At 41.4% G+C, this 15,318-nt stretch overlaps 2 protein-coding genes across 2 annotated transcripts in view; both read right to left on the minus strand.

Moving 5' to 3' along the window:
* The window catches only part of GUCA1C (guanylate cyclase activator 1C), a 31,631-nt gene extending 19,826 nt beyond the window's left edge, over positions 1–11,805 (minus strand). The window contains 1 exon segment of the mRNA XM_008706605.2: positions 9,855–11,805. Coding sequence (XP_008704827.2) covers positions 9,855–10,058 — 204 coding nt within the window. The 5' untranslated portion in view covers positions 10,059–11,805.
* Positions 11,806–13,680: 1,875 nt separating this feature from the next.
* The window catches only part of MORC1 (MORC family CW-type zinc finger 1), a 161,503-nt gene continuing 159,865 nt past the window's right edge, over positions 13,681–15,318 (minus strand). The window contains exon 28 of the mRNA XM_040621719.1: positions 13,681–14,467. Coding sequence (XP_040477653.1) covers positions 14,324–14,467 — 144 coding nt within the window. The 3' untranslated portion in view covers positions 13,681–14,323. The remainder of the gene's footprint in view (positions 14,468–15,318) is intronic.

Raw genomic sequence — 15,318 nt, forward strand, 5'->3', positions numbered from 1 at the left:
TTGTTATTACAACAACTAGGGGTCAGACCCCATTTGTTCTAGTGTACCCTATCAGGAAAACAATCCGAATCCAACAAAAATTCTCCAAACTATCCCGATTAAAACTATCCCCTCTCGCCACATTAACGTTCTACTACTTTTCACAGAATCACTATCTGTGAAAAATTCATGAATTGCCACAACCCCTAACCTGAAGACATTTCGATGTTTTCATTCTTTCACATGTGACACTTTCCAATGGCATTTTAGCAGCTTTGGCAAGTCAGTAGCAACACAGGAACTGAAATGTCTGCTCAGATGGTCAGAGTAAGGAAACCCAGAGAGTTAGTATAAGCACATTATATGACTGATCAGTAATCGTCAGTGATATTTAATTTGCATTTTAGGAACTGCCAAAAAACTAGGCAATGTAAGGGCCATCTCAATTTTGTCAAATGCATATGATTACTTTTTAAAATACTTTTGTGAATTTTTGAAATCTGAAAGAGAAAAGTTATGTTCAGCATATATGAACTAGCCCATTTTCACCTACAGACACTTTTACTAACAGCAAACCTAGTCTCCATCAGCCATGGAATTGCTGGAACGTCCTGAAAAGAGACTCGGCTCTTTAAGATGAGAAATATACTGCTGGGTTGACAGGTCGGTTCTATAACATGATCTTTATGCAGATCAAATACAGTTGTTCTTGACCATGACTATACAAAACTCAAGGGTTCTGGGACAAAGGGTTTCTCTTAGTACTTATCAAACCAGCTCACAGTCCTGAATAGGTTTCCTGGATACCAATCAGGAAGCCCTGGGCATCTGCCCCCAGCATGCAGCCAGCTCAGCGGAGTCTGGACCACCGTGAATTAGAAGCCAGTCTCAGGTGCTTTGGGGGAAGGCAAGACAATTGTCTGAGTTTGATCACTTCTGAATGGGCTAACTATGGAAGACCCACCAGTGACTAGAGCCATGGCAGCCTTTTGCAAGGAACTTCCTTAGGTAGCCAATGTGTCTCCCTAAGCAATATTGTCACAGATATAAAATCCAGCCTTCCCCTAATTCAGACAGCTTGCTGTCTCCTAAGAGTGTTATTTCCCATGGAAGAATCTGGATCCTTGTCTTTACTGAATAGAAGAGGTAAACAGAGGTGGGACAGATGGTGGAACGTATATACTTTATTACTTGCTTCAAGGCTGTTTCTCTACGACTGTAACTAAAAGAATGGTCAGAGGAACTGCCTCTGAATTAATAGATTTGGACCCAGAGTCCTTTTTAAAAATGTATCCATGCTACGATGCTCTTGGTAGCAGAAATGGGCTTAGAGCCCAGCTTTCTAGCACTTTGACGGTGGTCTTTCTGGCATAACTGTGATGCTTCTATGTGCACGCACATTCAAACCGCCTGGCAGTTTAAAACAAACAAAACATTGTTTTGATTCGGTGGGGCTAAGCTGGAGACCCAGCCAGTGGTCATTTTAATAATACCCCCAGGTGCTTCTAATATGGAGCCAGATTTGAGAAGCAGAGTTCCGACAGATTTTGTTCAAATACATGAGTTTAAATACATGTCAGCAGGTAGAGCTGATGTCTTTAACAGGTAAAATTCTGTGAGAAGCTCAACCAACACTTTGATAATTGATGTTAATACGAAAATGCTTTGTAAATTACAAAGTGTTAAACAAATATGAGGTGTTTTATTATCACTAACAAATGCTTCCTGAGAGCTTCTAAGTTGGTCGTTCCGAAGCAGTAGGCTTGGTCTTTCCCCTTAAGGGACTGCAGCCTCATGGGCTATAGATGGTCATTTGTTTCCAGTAAATGTGTCTTACAAAAAGCCGCAGTAATTGCGGTCACCCTGCAGGCCAGACAACGTGATACAGTGTTAGAAGCCGCAGGGCAGCCGGGGGGTAATGAACAGCAGCAAGTATGACACAAGGTAAAGCCAGGTTGCCTGCTCCAATTTTCAAGGGTTCTCACACAGAGACAAGCTAAGGAACGAGCTAACCAGAGGTGACTTGCGAATTTCAAGTAGAGCTATCGCAGTCCCGTGCAGCTGTCCCGGGTTGAAGAGACCGTGGAAACTCTAAGATGATCCCCATTAATTGACTTCATTCTGTGACTGGGAACCATTTGAAGGGGCCAATGTGCCCCCAAACAGCACGAATGACCACCTGCAGCACCGGGGTCAATGAAAGAAGAGAAATGGTGGGCAAGCAACATCTGCACCTGGAGGTACACCCTTTCATTTGGAAATTGAATCTGAGCTTGATAAAGAGTAAAGTTAATCTTCACTGTTATCGGACCTGTGGCGGCTGGGGTCAGAGTTATCTGCATTTTACAGATAAATGCACCATCCCGTGGTGGGCTATCCTGCACATTTTCCCAAAGTTTTCTCCTACGTTATTTCACATGCGCTCAGAGATAGTGTAGGCAGGATACGTCTTATCTCAGTTTTAGAACTGACCACCCTGACACAGAGAGGTTAGGAGCCTTGTCCAAGATTACACACAGCGATCGGGTCAGAGCTGGGACAGGAGCCCCGCAGCCTCACCCCTCCTGCAGTGCCTCCACTGCCCTGGGGTGGCCCGGGCTTCATAGTACAGAGTCACGGAAAGGCCCATTAAAAATAGCAAGGACTTCTAAAACACCAAGATTTGATTTGTGAACATATTTATAGGTAAACTAGCACATATGTTGTAGTAATCCTCTATTAGATCCTCTCCAGCTTCCCATTTACCCTCACTTCTCTTTCTGGAACAGTTATCACCCATGTTTCTAGGAAATCATTCACATTCCCTCCTTCTTGATGCTCAAGATTTTCTGAGGAGGTGAATTTAAAGAACCTGAAAACTTGCCCTGCTGTTTTGTTTTCTCCTAGTGTTTAAATGTATCGTTAAGTTCAGAGAAACCATTTTCTCCCGGTTGTAGACCTCGGAGTCTTACAAGGGGCAGAGCACTTTCGATCTCGGAGCTCCCAACAGCACTCTGTTCGGATAAAGCCCAGATGCCTAGATGTGGCCCAGAGCGCCATCCATTTACGTTCGTGCCCATCAGGTAAGAATGTCAGCGGGAGCCAGAGGGACGAGGGCTCGCTTTCTGCCCTGAGATTCTCCAGGCAAGTCACGACCGGCATCTCGGGGCCCGGCGTGCCTCATGGCTCAGCTGTGACGGGAGAACGCACGCAGCGAAACCACGGGCTGTCCGGACGCGTTAGAGACACCGGTGAGACGCCCGAAGTGTGCGGTTGCCAGGGCTGCTCTAGTAGTCGCCCTCTGCCTCAGTGAGGCCCCCACATACCCTCCTCTCTCCTACCTGCTATTTTTAGTGGAGCTGTTCTCTTCGTTGAAATTCTCAACTCCTCTGTTAAAGCAATTTAGGGTGCAGCCCTTGGAGTCGGACCACCAGCGTTCCAACTCTGATGTGTCATTTCAGGCAAGTGACTAAACCTCTCTGTGCCTCAGTCCCCTCACTGGGAAAACGGGAATGTGAAAAACAGTAGCTACGTGTATATTCTTGCAGTGAGGAATCTAAAAACAGTGAAGTGCTTAAAACGGTGACTAGTACAGAGGTGTTCAGTAAGTGTTAGCATTTATTAGTAATAATTCAAATTCTTCCCTTCTTCCAAAGTCCCAAAGTGCCTCAACCTCTCCAAAAAGCCTTGCCTGACTCTACATTTTAGCTTCTGTTTCATCTTCGGATCCCTGTAAATAGGGCAGTCCTGTTATAGTTTGTTATACTGCCTTATTTTACGCTTTGGCATTTAGTCACCGCATAACTTTAATCCTCAACTAGACTGTAAACTCTTTGAGGGTATAGAAAGTCATGTCTACTATCTACCTACCTGTTTACCCCCAGCCCCACACCACTCCAAAACGTGAGTGTGATTTTTCTACCATTGCCTGTCCTGCAGGCATGACACTGGAGAGCTCCCCTGCCCCTCCATTCAGCCTGCCTGTCTAGGGAGAGGCTGGCCCATCAATCACATCCCTGCGCAGGGTTTAAAACCAGCCCTATGGTACCTGAGATCCATCTAGAACCTTTCAACTAAATAGTATGCTTTGCCCTCTCTCAGTCTTTGATTCTTTACTACCTTTTATTACTTGAGGATGCATTTGTCATCCCACGAGATTCTAAACTTCTTTGAGGATAGGGGACAATTCCTATGCATCTTTGTGCCTGCGTTCCTTGCACCATGCCTCCAGGTGTGCAGTAAATATTTGCAAATGCAGTGGGATAATAATGTGGTGGATTAAGGATGTGACTCTGCTCCTGCTAACCCCTTCTATCATCTAGCCCTCCCACAGTCAGCAAAGATATTCATTGCCTAAGCGTTAAGTCACTGTAGCAGAAAAGCAGAAATCAAGTTCATTCTTAGCTCTTGACTTTCAATAGTTTAAGCCATTTAGGATTCAGAGCATAAAATTTATGCCATAAACAAAAGATTTGAAAGAATACATAATTAGAGCCAGTTTTCTCTAGTTTCTCTTGGGTCCTTCCAAACTAGATCAAGATTCCAAAGGCTGGATTCCGGAAAGAAGAGAGAATTGCAAGACTCTGGGAAATGGGAAGGGGGAGAGGACATTGCTCTATGAGTGCCAAGAATGGCTGGAGGTCTGGGTGACAGGAACACCAGGTGGGTTTGGCAGACAGAAGAAGAGAAGCACCTGTGGTTCACTCACTCGGCTTGGGATGCTCTCTTGAGGTGTGAGCTGATTGTTAAATTTTCAGGAACTTTGCAGGCCAACTATTAAATGGTTGGTAGCTTGAAACTGGCCATGGTGAGAGTATTTACACCATGGAAATCAGTATAAGTTACCAGGGCTTCCACCCACCACTCCAGAGAACTAGTTATTAAACATTTCCCAGCACACCACAGTTCTTCCTCCATACTCTCACAATTGTAGGTCAATCTAAAAGTCAAGAGTTTAATTTTAATGACTAGTAAATTTTGTTCTCTGTATAGCCCATTGGTGTACCAAAATTATGGACTTCCTTATTTTACATGGAGTTAATAATTGCCTCATCATTATCAGGCTGACACCGCCTGAACCTAATGGACAAGCCAAGAAAAATGTGACAACCAATAATTATGCACTTACAAAGTATTTTTGCCAAGCAAATGAATCTGAATCCATTTAAGTTTCTACAGCTAAATATCAGTTTATGGGTAATATGAAGAATAGACAGCTCAATAGCACTAGAAAGCTAGATAGCACAAGAAAGCAATCAACAAAATCCAGCATGCAAAAACATTCTACAGAACCAACAACTCACTTTCCCCAGCAAATCAATGGCATAAATGGGGAGTCGGGGGAAGGAGATGGTTAGGGGATTATTACAGAAAAAACCAGACTTAAGAGTCATAGCTACCAATTTCCGCCTATGGACCTTGTTTGGGTGCAAACTCAAATCAAGGGACAATAAAAAACAATAAAAAAGTATGCTTAAGGGATACCTGCATCCCTATGTTTATAACAGCATTATTTACAATAGCCAAGATATGGAAGCAACAGTGTCCATTGATTGATGAATGGATAAAGAAGATGTGATATAAATATTTATATACATAAATGTATTGATAGATTTTTTTCCTTCTTAGATTTTAGGATCTTCTTTTTATCTCTGTTTTTAAAAAATTCTCCACGTATACTGTAGATTGATATCTTTCTATTTATTGTGCTGGGCCCTTGTGAAACATGTGTCTAGATCTGGGAAATTTTTCTGGTTTTGTTATAATCTTATATTTTCTCTGGGCTCTTTTCCTGTGACTCTTATTCACTGGATGTTAGACCTATTAATCCTAATCTAAAGGTCTTATTTGGAGAAATGCTATTTGGAATGATACAGGAAGGAAGTCAGGAAAGGTTGAATGAGCTAATCTGACCCAGCTGAAGAAGGGTGTAAAAGAAGTTTAGACGGAAGTGTCCTAGACACTCCTGAAACCAGTGGTTTGACAAAGACACCAGGGAATCCTTGAGTCAAAGCCTGCTGACAAAGGAATCCTGTGCCTTAGGAATGGGTTGGCCTTATTATTTCTGCTGCACTCAATCATTGGTGGTAATCTAAAACCAAGCACGGACTGCACACCGTGAAGAATTTCGAAGCAATGCACCCAGGGTCCTGGTTATTTACCTTCCGGTTAGGTCTGCGGTGCCAACACCATGGCCGCTACTGTAAAGTAGGTTCTATCATCACTGTGATGTTGAATGTGTTAGTCTAGTACTGTTCCTGGAACAGTGTCAGACACCTTTCAAGCATTAACTGTGGTTAATTAACTACTGTTAAGGAGTGACAAGAAGATGCCTGCAAGGGTATGTGATTAGCCAAAGGAATTGTTATAAACTTTATGCTCTAAACTTTAGGATCTATTTATTTCTACTTTAAGCAGGATTCCAATAGGTTTAGTTAACTAGAGTACGTGCCAAAGCCAGGTTAGAAATGACAGTGTAAAAAGAGACTGGAAGCTCGTTATTATTCGAAGAATGAGAAAGCTGGGAAAGGTGTGTCTGACAGCAGGGAAAGAGAAAAATAATAAAAAGCAAACACAACAAAAGCAGATATTTTTATGATTTTCAGCATTAGGAAACTGAGCCCCAGCAACTTCAATGGGCATGCGTGCTTCATGGTATTTCAAAAACATTAAAAATCAATGTTCACAATAAATGACTCTGGTATCAAAAAACATTTTACCGGCAATTTGAGGAAGCAAGAAAAGTATGAAATGCATTTGAGAATGATTTCCACCCAGAATAGTTAAAACCGTAGAGGAGCTCCACAGAAAGACTAAATCCTCCAGGATTCCGGACAGCTGATAGTTTTATTGATCTAATTAAATATATGGCTTTTTTTGTTTTCCTACACACAATTGCATATCATTTCATTTTTTTTTGAAGATTTTATTTATTTATTTGACAGAGAGAGATAGCCAGCGAGAGAGGGAACACAAGCAGGGGGAGTGGGAGAGGAAGAAGCAGGCTCCTAGCAGAGGAGCCTGATATGGGGCTCGATCCTAGAACGCCGGGATCACGCCCTGAGCTGAAGACAGACGCTTAACGACTGCGCCACCCAGGCGCTCCTGCATATCATTTCTTACTATCACTTGACAATGAACAATCCTTACTCTTCTCATTTTACACCCTGATTTTATATCAAGATCCCCATACCTTGTGTGGCATTCCTCATCACTGCCTAGGTTCACTTGCTTGCTAAGCAAACATAAAATCTCTATGATAAATCATGAATACCAGGAGAACTTACGAGTCATTTAAATTAAGCTCCTGAGCTGGGCCTGGCCGTCCCATGGCTGTCACAGAGAGGACACTCCAGTGTCCAGCACAGGCTGCCTGTCTCAACACTGGCTGCCTGTCTCAACACTGTCTGCCCCTCAACAGCAGGCTTCGTTGTTTCTACCCAGCGCTCCTTTTTCCACGTTCCTGTTCTCACTCAGGAACCACAGTCACGCAGTGCTTCCACAAACACTGCGCTAACAACCAAACCTCTGGCGTGGGATAGGTCACCAGCTACTTGGAAGAATAACAAAAAAACCCTGATACCAGCTCATCTTCTAACCTCCCAGGAAGACTGTCGGGAGCCTGAGAAGCTGCTTACGTAGAGCCGCAGACCTCCGCTGTGAAAGAGGCGGCTTTCAGCGGGCACAGTGGGACAGCAGCCGTGCACAAGAAGCAAAACATATAGGATGGCAGAGAGAAGGGGCTGAGAGAGACACACCTAGGCAGAGACAGACAGACAGCACACCAGCATGCACACAGTTCCCTGTCTTGGTCACTTGAGGCTGCCGAAACAAAAATACCATAGACTGGGTGATTAAAGCACTCAGAAATTGATTTCTCACCGTTCTTTAAGCGAGGAAATCCAAGGTGAAGGATCAGGCCGATTCCCTGTCTGGTGAGAGCCCACTTACTGGTTCATAGACAGCCAGTCTTCTTTGTCCTCACATGGACAAAGAAACTTCTCTGGGGTCTCTTTATAAGGGCACGAAGCCCATCCATGAAGGCTCTGCCCTCATGACCTAATCACCCCCAAAGACCGCACCTCCAAATACTACCATATTAGTGCTGCGGGGGTTAGATTTCAACACATGAATTTGCGCGTGACAAATAAAAAAGGAAAGCTCATTTAGAATGGAGCCCGGAGGCCAGCAGGGGGAGCTCTCGTGCCCTACCACTCCTAGTCAGTTGCAGACCCAAGCGGAAGAGACTGGATCTTGCCTGTGGCTGCAACTTCTTTACTACCCCAGCAGCAGGAAAAGAAGCGCCCCACCCCCACCCTGTAACAGTCCGGCCGATGAGATACCGTCACAATTCAGACAATGAAAAGCCACTATACTTCAAACTGCCAGCTTCCTCCAACCGACTTTTTGTTTATAAAAGCCTTCCCAATCTCTCACCCTTTCCTCCGTACAAGAGTGTTCCTTCCTCTCCTTTGTTCTGCAGACATGCCTATGGTTCTGCCATAGCTTGCTTGTCCAAAATCGCAATTCTCTACTGTTTCCAAATAATCCCATTTTTGCTGGTAAAAATAACTGGCAGTTTTATTTTTAAGATTAACCGGGGGGGGGGGGACACAAACATTCAGCTTATAGCCTATCTAGAACATATTTCAACATTAGGAACAAAAGCAGAATCTGTCTCATTTTCCCGCTAATTTGTGAGCTCCTTGGGGCAGAACTGTTGTTTGTTTGCATCTACACGAAGTAAAATTCAGGAGGAGGGTAACACTGTCATGCTAAGCAAGCAGTGCTTCATTCCTGCTTGGTAACACAGAACATGTCCTAAAAGAAATCTGTTCCCAACACTATTACTAGAATTAAAATAGCTGTTAATTTTGCCCAGGCTTAATTTTCCCCAGTTCCTGGCTGTTACCTCCTTTTAAGTCATCTGTTGTTTTGGTTTGTTGTCGTTTTGTTTTTGTTTTGATTTGGAAAAGGGCTCAAAGGGCTGTGCTAGATTCCATACATCCCAATGGACAGCCAACTGTTTTAATTGTATTGAATTGTCACTTCTTTCTCATCTATTCTCACACACAGCCTTCGAAAGTCATGTTTTTCAATGAGTAGTATTTCCCCTTTCCCTTTCATTCTAGATGGCATCAGCCCATTTTGAAATATACAGGTAAAAAAATAACTGAAACGCACAAGGAAAATTAGGCAGAATTTGAGCCTGCCAGGTCAGATTGTTACCTTTTTGGCTTTTTTCTATTCCTTTTTTCCCCCCTCATTTTTGTATTTTTACAAGTCTTGAAAATTAAATGTGCTGCAACTCCTCAGGAATGAGTAAATTCAAGACAATAGTTGAGTCACAATCTTTAGAAACTAAAATTTATCTGAATTTAAAACCAAACTGTTTTGTTTTTTTCCCCAACATATTGGTCAGATATGAAAAAGCATTCCGGCATTCCGGCTTCTGAGCACAAACAACATGTTGGCGAATTTGTATTGATTTTACCTGCCAATCTAGATGCAATCACACTTTTTAAAGCAGATTCCTGTAATTTGCTTTTCTATAAAATGTCACCAACGCATTAAATACTTTGAAAACAGTCTTTGTAAATCAATCTGCACTTATTAGATTTGTTTAAACGATAGCATTAGAATTCCATGCCGAGATTTAATTTGGTTTTAAAATAACTCCCTACATGCAGAACATTTCCAAGGGCGGAGAGGCTAGTTCCCAATTACTTTCATGCCGTCAGTGCTAAATGTGTTTAATGACTCACTTACCTACAAGCTGCGGGTTCTCTGAAGAGCTCCCTGTTCAGCGAGATGCACACGTTTTACCTCAGGCTATTTCAGATTTTCTAAAAGGGGAGAATGCAGAACCAGAGCCAAATAAAAACTAAAGGTCTTACCTTGTTCATGTCAAAGGTATTATAGACTTGATCAACGTGTTGACTGGCCTTTGGATTCAGACCCTGCAGACCCAAGAGTGTCTTAAATTCATGCAGTGTCTGTAGGCCTGATGGATATTCCCTCATAAATTTTCTGTACCACACATAGGTCTCTTTAGCAGGAACTGCTGTCTGACCACCAGCTACGGATTCGCTATTTCCCATCGTGATTCACGGTCTCCAGCTTTCTCTCAGGTTGTTTTCATGTAAGGTCCCTACCGATTTAGTTCCTCGCTCTTCACTAAAACTAGAGGCTAACATATGCCTTTAGAGAGCTACTCTAAACCTCTTACAGCCATAGGCTAAATAAGAACAGAAAGCCAGTGAGATTAACTCATCTGTACAGTTTTAGGACTAGGTCATTTATCGCTAACTGATGGGATTGCGTTTACTGCCATTCAGAGAGAGAGTTTTCTGTGAAGGGCAGAGGCAACATTTTAGAAAGAGTGTTCTTTGCCATACTGTCAGCCATAAATTATGCCTGCATAGTGGAGTGGGGTCTCATGGAAGGAACTCTGAGTTGGAATCAGGAAGCCTGGGCTCGAGGCCTTGTTTGCACTCACTGCACTGAAACATTACAGGCTCAGCGGTCCCAGCTGTAAAACAGTAACAAGAATATTTGCGTTTTCATACCTAAATATTATGAAGATAAACTCAGATTAAAAAAAAAATCTTAAACCACAGAAAAATTATACATTCTGAGGGAAATGGGTAGAGAGAACCATATGAGCAGTAGTAAAAACGTTGTGGTGCGGCAGGCAGAAAAGGGCAGTTTGCAGATAAAGGGACATATTAAGCTGTGTCTTCAGGCATTGTTTTTTTTTTCTTCTTTTTTCTTTTTCCTGTTCCTGTCTTTTCTGTTTCTCAAGTCTGCTTCTACCTCTGCCTGCTAGTTTTGTCCCACTCCACTTCCCAAGCTCATCTTGTCTGAGTCAAGTCCCAATTACAAAGGAGTTGAAAACTGAGTGAATAAGCCTCAGAACTATATCCATGGTCCAGAAATGGAAATGAACTGCCCTGTGTGGTCCTCAAGCCATCTTGGGGCCAACCACACATAGGAGTAACAGAATTCCATTATTTCAACCTGGGGTCATCTGGTCCCAAGCATGGTTCTCCTCTCCTAACCTTACTCCATTTTTCCCCAATCCTCGTACTGACTCAGTTCCTAAGTCTGGTTTCTGCCTTAGTCCCTGTTCCTTAGTCCTAACTGATTACCTACTTCCAGTTCCCAAGAACTGGAGCCCTTGGGGCCTAAACGAAGTGCCTTGACACGAGGTGGCAGTTGTTAGGGTATATAGGATTAATTTTGTTTCAAACATACCAATGTAGACTTTAAACAGAAAGATTTTGAAATCCATAATTACAGTTAACTACCAGGTATTCAATAAGGTTATAGAAATGTGGAACTCATTCATTTGGAAGTATTACTTGAAACAATTAGAGTAGATGAGATTCCTTCTGTGGAGGACAAAGAAAGAAGATGAGCTAATGAGGACTCAGTCCTGATAGGAAATACGAGGAATACCCTGTAAGGATCCTCAAAGACCATTCTCTGGGGAGTCCCCGTGCAGACTCTTTCTAAGTGTCTGCCAGAAGGATGCTCAGAGGCACTGACTTCCTATTACCGTTAACATTTATTAATCACCAATTTTTAGATTAAGAAAAGAATGGCTAGTAATGATGGAAGAGAAAGGTAATGAAAGTTTTCAAGGGGCCAAGGAAATCCTTTGTGGAAGGAAGATTTTTGGATTAATCAAGAATACAAGGACCAGAGCTCCAGAAACTGTTTCTTCATGTAAACAATGCTTTTTTAAAAATCTGCATAATGATTACTTGCTGATACAGAAAAAGATTTAAAACTGTTACAAATAGTATAAGGATTCTTATATTGGATACAATATTGATATCCCAAACTCAGGAATCCTGCTATATAAAACATTAACCTGCGATAAGACAATGGAAAAAAGACTTCATTTCTAAAAGGTCAAAGAATATATCTAAATTACAATAAATTTAACTAGAATGTGCTGGATGTTTTCAAAGAAAAATTTTAAGTGCTAATACATACAGGGCACCCATAAAGACCTGAACATACAGAAAGCCATATTTTGCTCTTGATATAAAAAAGGTACTTGATATAAAAGACTTGATATCAAAAAAAGGCAATTCTACCTTAATCTATTACACTACCACACACCGAACAAAATGCAAATAAAGTTTGAAGGGTAGGTGTTGACTAAAAAGGCTAATTCTAAGTGTGGATAAGAATTAAACATGCAAAGATACAAAAGAAAATTCTGAAAATATAAAATTATTGACTACCCCTACCAAAACAACATGGGACCAACATGAGAAAAGTTGGATCAATGAAAAGTAATAGAATTTTTTTTTTTTTAGAACTTGGCCCAAAAGCAAATCGGAATTTAACATGTTGTAAAAGTGGCCCTGCAGCTCAGTGGGGAAGAGACTGGTTATTCGATGAATAGTTATGGGACAACACTGTTATCTATCTGGAAGCACAAACAGATTTTTAGCTTACTCCCTTCACAAAAATAAATTCTAGATGAAGCAAAGATTTGACAATATAATGACTGAAATCATTATAACAAAGTAAAATTTCTTTATACTTTTAGAATTAGAATGTCCTCTCTAAATATGACTCAAAACCAGGAGGTATAAAGAAAAGGAAATAAATACCCCCCAATTATTTAATCCCATATGGCTCAAAACACCATAAAATTTTTTTTAGGAAAAAATAGTTGTAACACATATAACAAAGATAATTTCCTTAATATAAAAATAGTTCCTAAAAATCAGTAAGAAAATACTTACCACCAGGTCACATGGCTGGCTCAGTTGGTTAGACATCTGCCTTCGGCTCAGGTCATAATTCCAGGGTCCTGGGTTCGGGTCTCGAGTTGAGCTCCCTGCCCAGCTGGGAGTCTGTTCCTCCCTCTCCCTCTGCACCCCCCCCAACTCGTGCTCTCTCACTCTCTCGCTCGCAATCTCAAATAAATAAAATCTTTAAAAATTTACTTACCACCAAATAGAAAAATGGGAAAAAAGCCAAATTTAAAAATTCAAATGAATTTTAAACATGAAAAGATGCTCAATCTTACACATAGCATAGGAAATATACATTACAGCTACAAGGGTATACCACTTCTCACCTACCTTGTCTGCAAGATAAAGAAAAGTTTGATAATTCACCGGGTAGGTGAAGGTGTGAGGAAACAGGCACTCATATGTTGCTGCGGGAATGTATATTAATAAAATTTTTATGTAGTACTCCTGGGCACTATTTATAATAAAATGTACATGCCCTCTGACCCGGCAATTCATCTTCTGAGATTTAACATATAACTGCACATGTGTGAAATAAACATATTTACAGAGATCTGTGCATATAAACCCAAAAGAATGGGAAAAAATCTAAGGGATCATCGATAAGAGAATAATTAAATAAATTCTAGTATATCCACAGAATAGAATAATAAGGAGCAGGGAAAGATAATGAGAGACTCTCCATGTACTGATCCTGATATGGAATGATCTTGAAGGTATATTAACTGTAAAAAGCAACAGAATCTTTTGGATGCCATTATGTTCGTATTATATCTGTAGAATGACTTCTATGGTTTTATGTACACTGATTGTTTTTGGATGGATTCGTGAGTAACTGGTGAAAGCACGCCTCTGGAGAGAAGTAATTAAGTGTCTAAAGACATATGCCATCTGACACGGTCTGAATTTTGTGTTGTGTGTATGTACATAAAATTAAAAATTATACAATTCCACAAACATTAAATGTTTTATTGCTTTTGTCCAAAATTCCAGCCATTTCTAAACAAAAATAGTTACAAGGAAAATATAAAAACAATTCTTACACATGTATAATATGTGTTCACGTGATACTGAGAAGATGTGTACTTTTACTACAACTCAACGACAGAACTATCACATCAATTATATCTTACAGTCTTTGAGGACCTGTATATTCTGCTTTACTGAGTATTGGCTGTCGTGGAGAGGGGCATATGGTCTTTCTGTTTTAACACGAGTTTTAAGAGGAGGCAATTCTGTAGTCCTTTGTACACTGATTTTGAAAACCACCGTTTTCTAGTTTTTATAGTCTTTTAAGTGAAAACAGAATTTAAGCCTGACATTTCCATCTAAGACTTAGTAGCTCACGTGGGAATTGGCGGACTCTAGAAACAGTTTCTGAAATAACAGAAGAGTGAGGGAACAGGACTGCGGATGTGTAAATTGTAAATCCGTCTCTATTGCTAAAGTACACAATTTTCTTAGGGTTAAACAGGACAAACCTTACAATAACGAGTACAAGAGGAAATACGTTTTGAAAAGAATCTTCCGTTGTCGTATTAGCATTTTTAAAAGGGAATATCTTTTCTGACTTTTAATTTTGAGAACTACTTTCTGTTTTGTTCTAAAGGGAGACGATGTCCTGCATCTGTAGCCACTTTATTTAAAGCACTCCGAAAAAGGGAATTATCTTCTTTAAGCAAAGCTTCTAAATACCTGTCAATCTGCTCCAGGTCTCCTGCTGGGCTACCCTGGGAGAGAGAATCAACAATCAGAGCAGGCCAAGGCGCAGCAGGCTGCACCCCTGTAATCTGGGGGGCCTTGAACAGTCTTCCCTACAGTTCCTGTAGCAGCAAAACCCACCTTGCCCTGGAATAATGCCTTTCATCATTTAAAATGTTTTCGCATTTAATCTCACTTTATGCTCGCCAGTGGTTAGGAACTTGGATCATTTTTTTTTCTTCCTCAGTGAAGGTTAGTTCAACTGGCTTTCCTTCTATTTAATTACTTGTCATATTCCTAAAGCCACCCCGCCTCCACCTCGTCCTTCTCTGTTAGAGGCTCTCGTCTCCCCATTTTTTTAAATTTTATTTTTTTATTCTTTTAAAGATTTTATTTATTTATTTGTCAGAGACAGACAGCACGCACAAGTGGTCGGAGGGGAGGGGCAGAAGGAGAAGCAGGCTCCCGCTGAGAAGGGAGCCTGATGCGGGACTCGATCCCAGGACCCCTGGGATCGTGACCTGAGCCGAAGGTATGAGCCTAACCGACTGGGCCACCCAGGCGTTCCTCATCTTCCATTTTAAAAGTTCATGAATCTGGAGCACCTGGGTGGCTCAGTTGGTTCAATGGCTGCTTCCAGCTCAGGTCATGATTTGGGGTCCTGGGATGGAGCCCTATGTTGGGCTCCCTGCTCAGTGGGGAGTCTCTTCTCTCTCTCCTTCCGCAACGCTCCCCGCTCCTGCTCATTTTCTCTCAAATAAATAAATAAAATCTTTAAAATAAATAAAAGATCATGAATCTTTAGCCTTGGAGGCAAAACAGACAAGTGGGCAGATTTTGCCTTCTCTGCTGCTGCTCTTGCCTCTGCAGCATCTTTTCC

This window comes from Ursus maritimus, unplaced genomic scaffold, assembly GCF_017311325.1.
Source record: "Ursus maritimus isolate PB19 unplaced genomic scaffold, ASM1731132v1 scaffold_4, whole genome shotgun sequence".
NCBI lineage: Eukaryota > Metazoa > Chordata > Mammalia > Carnivora > Ursidae > Ursus > Ursus maritimus.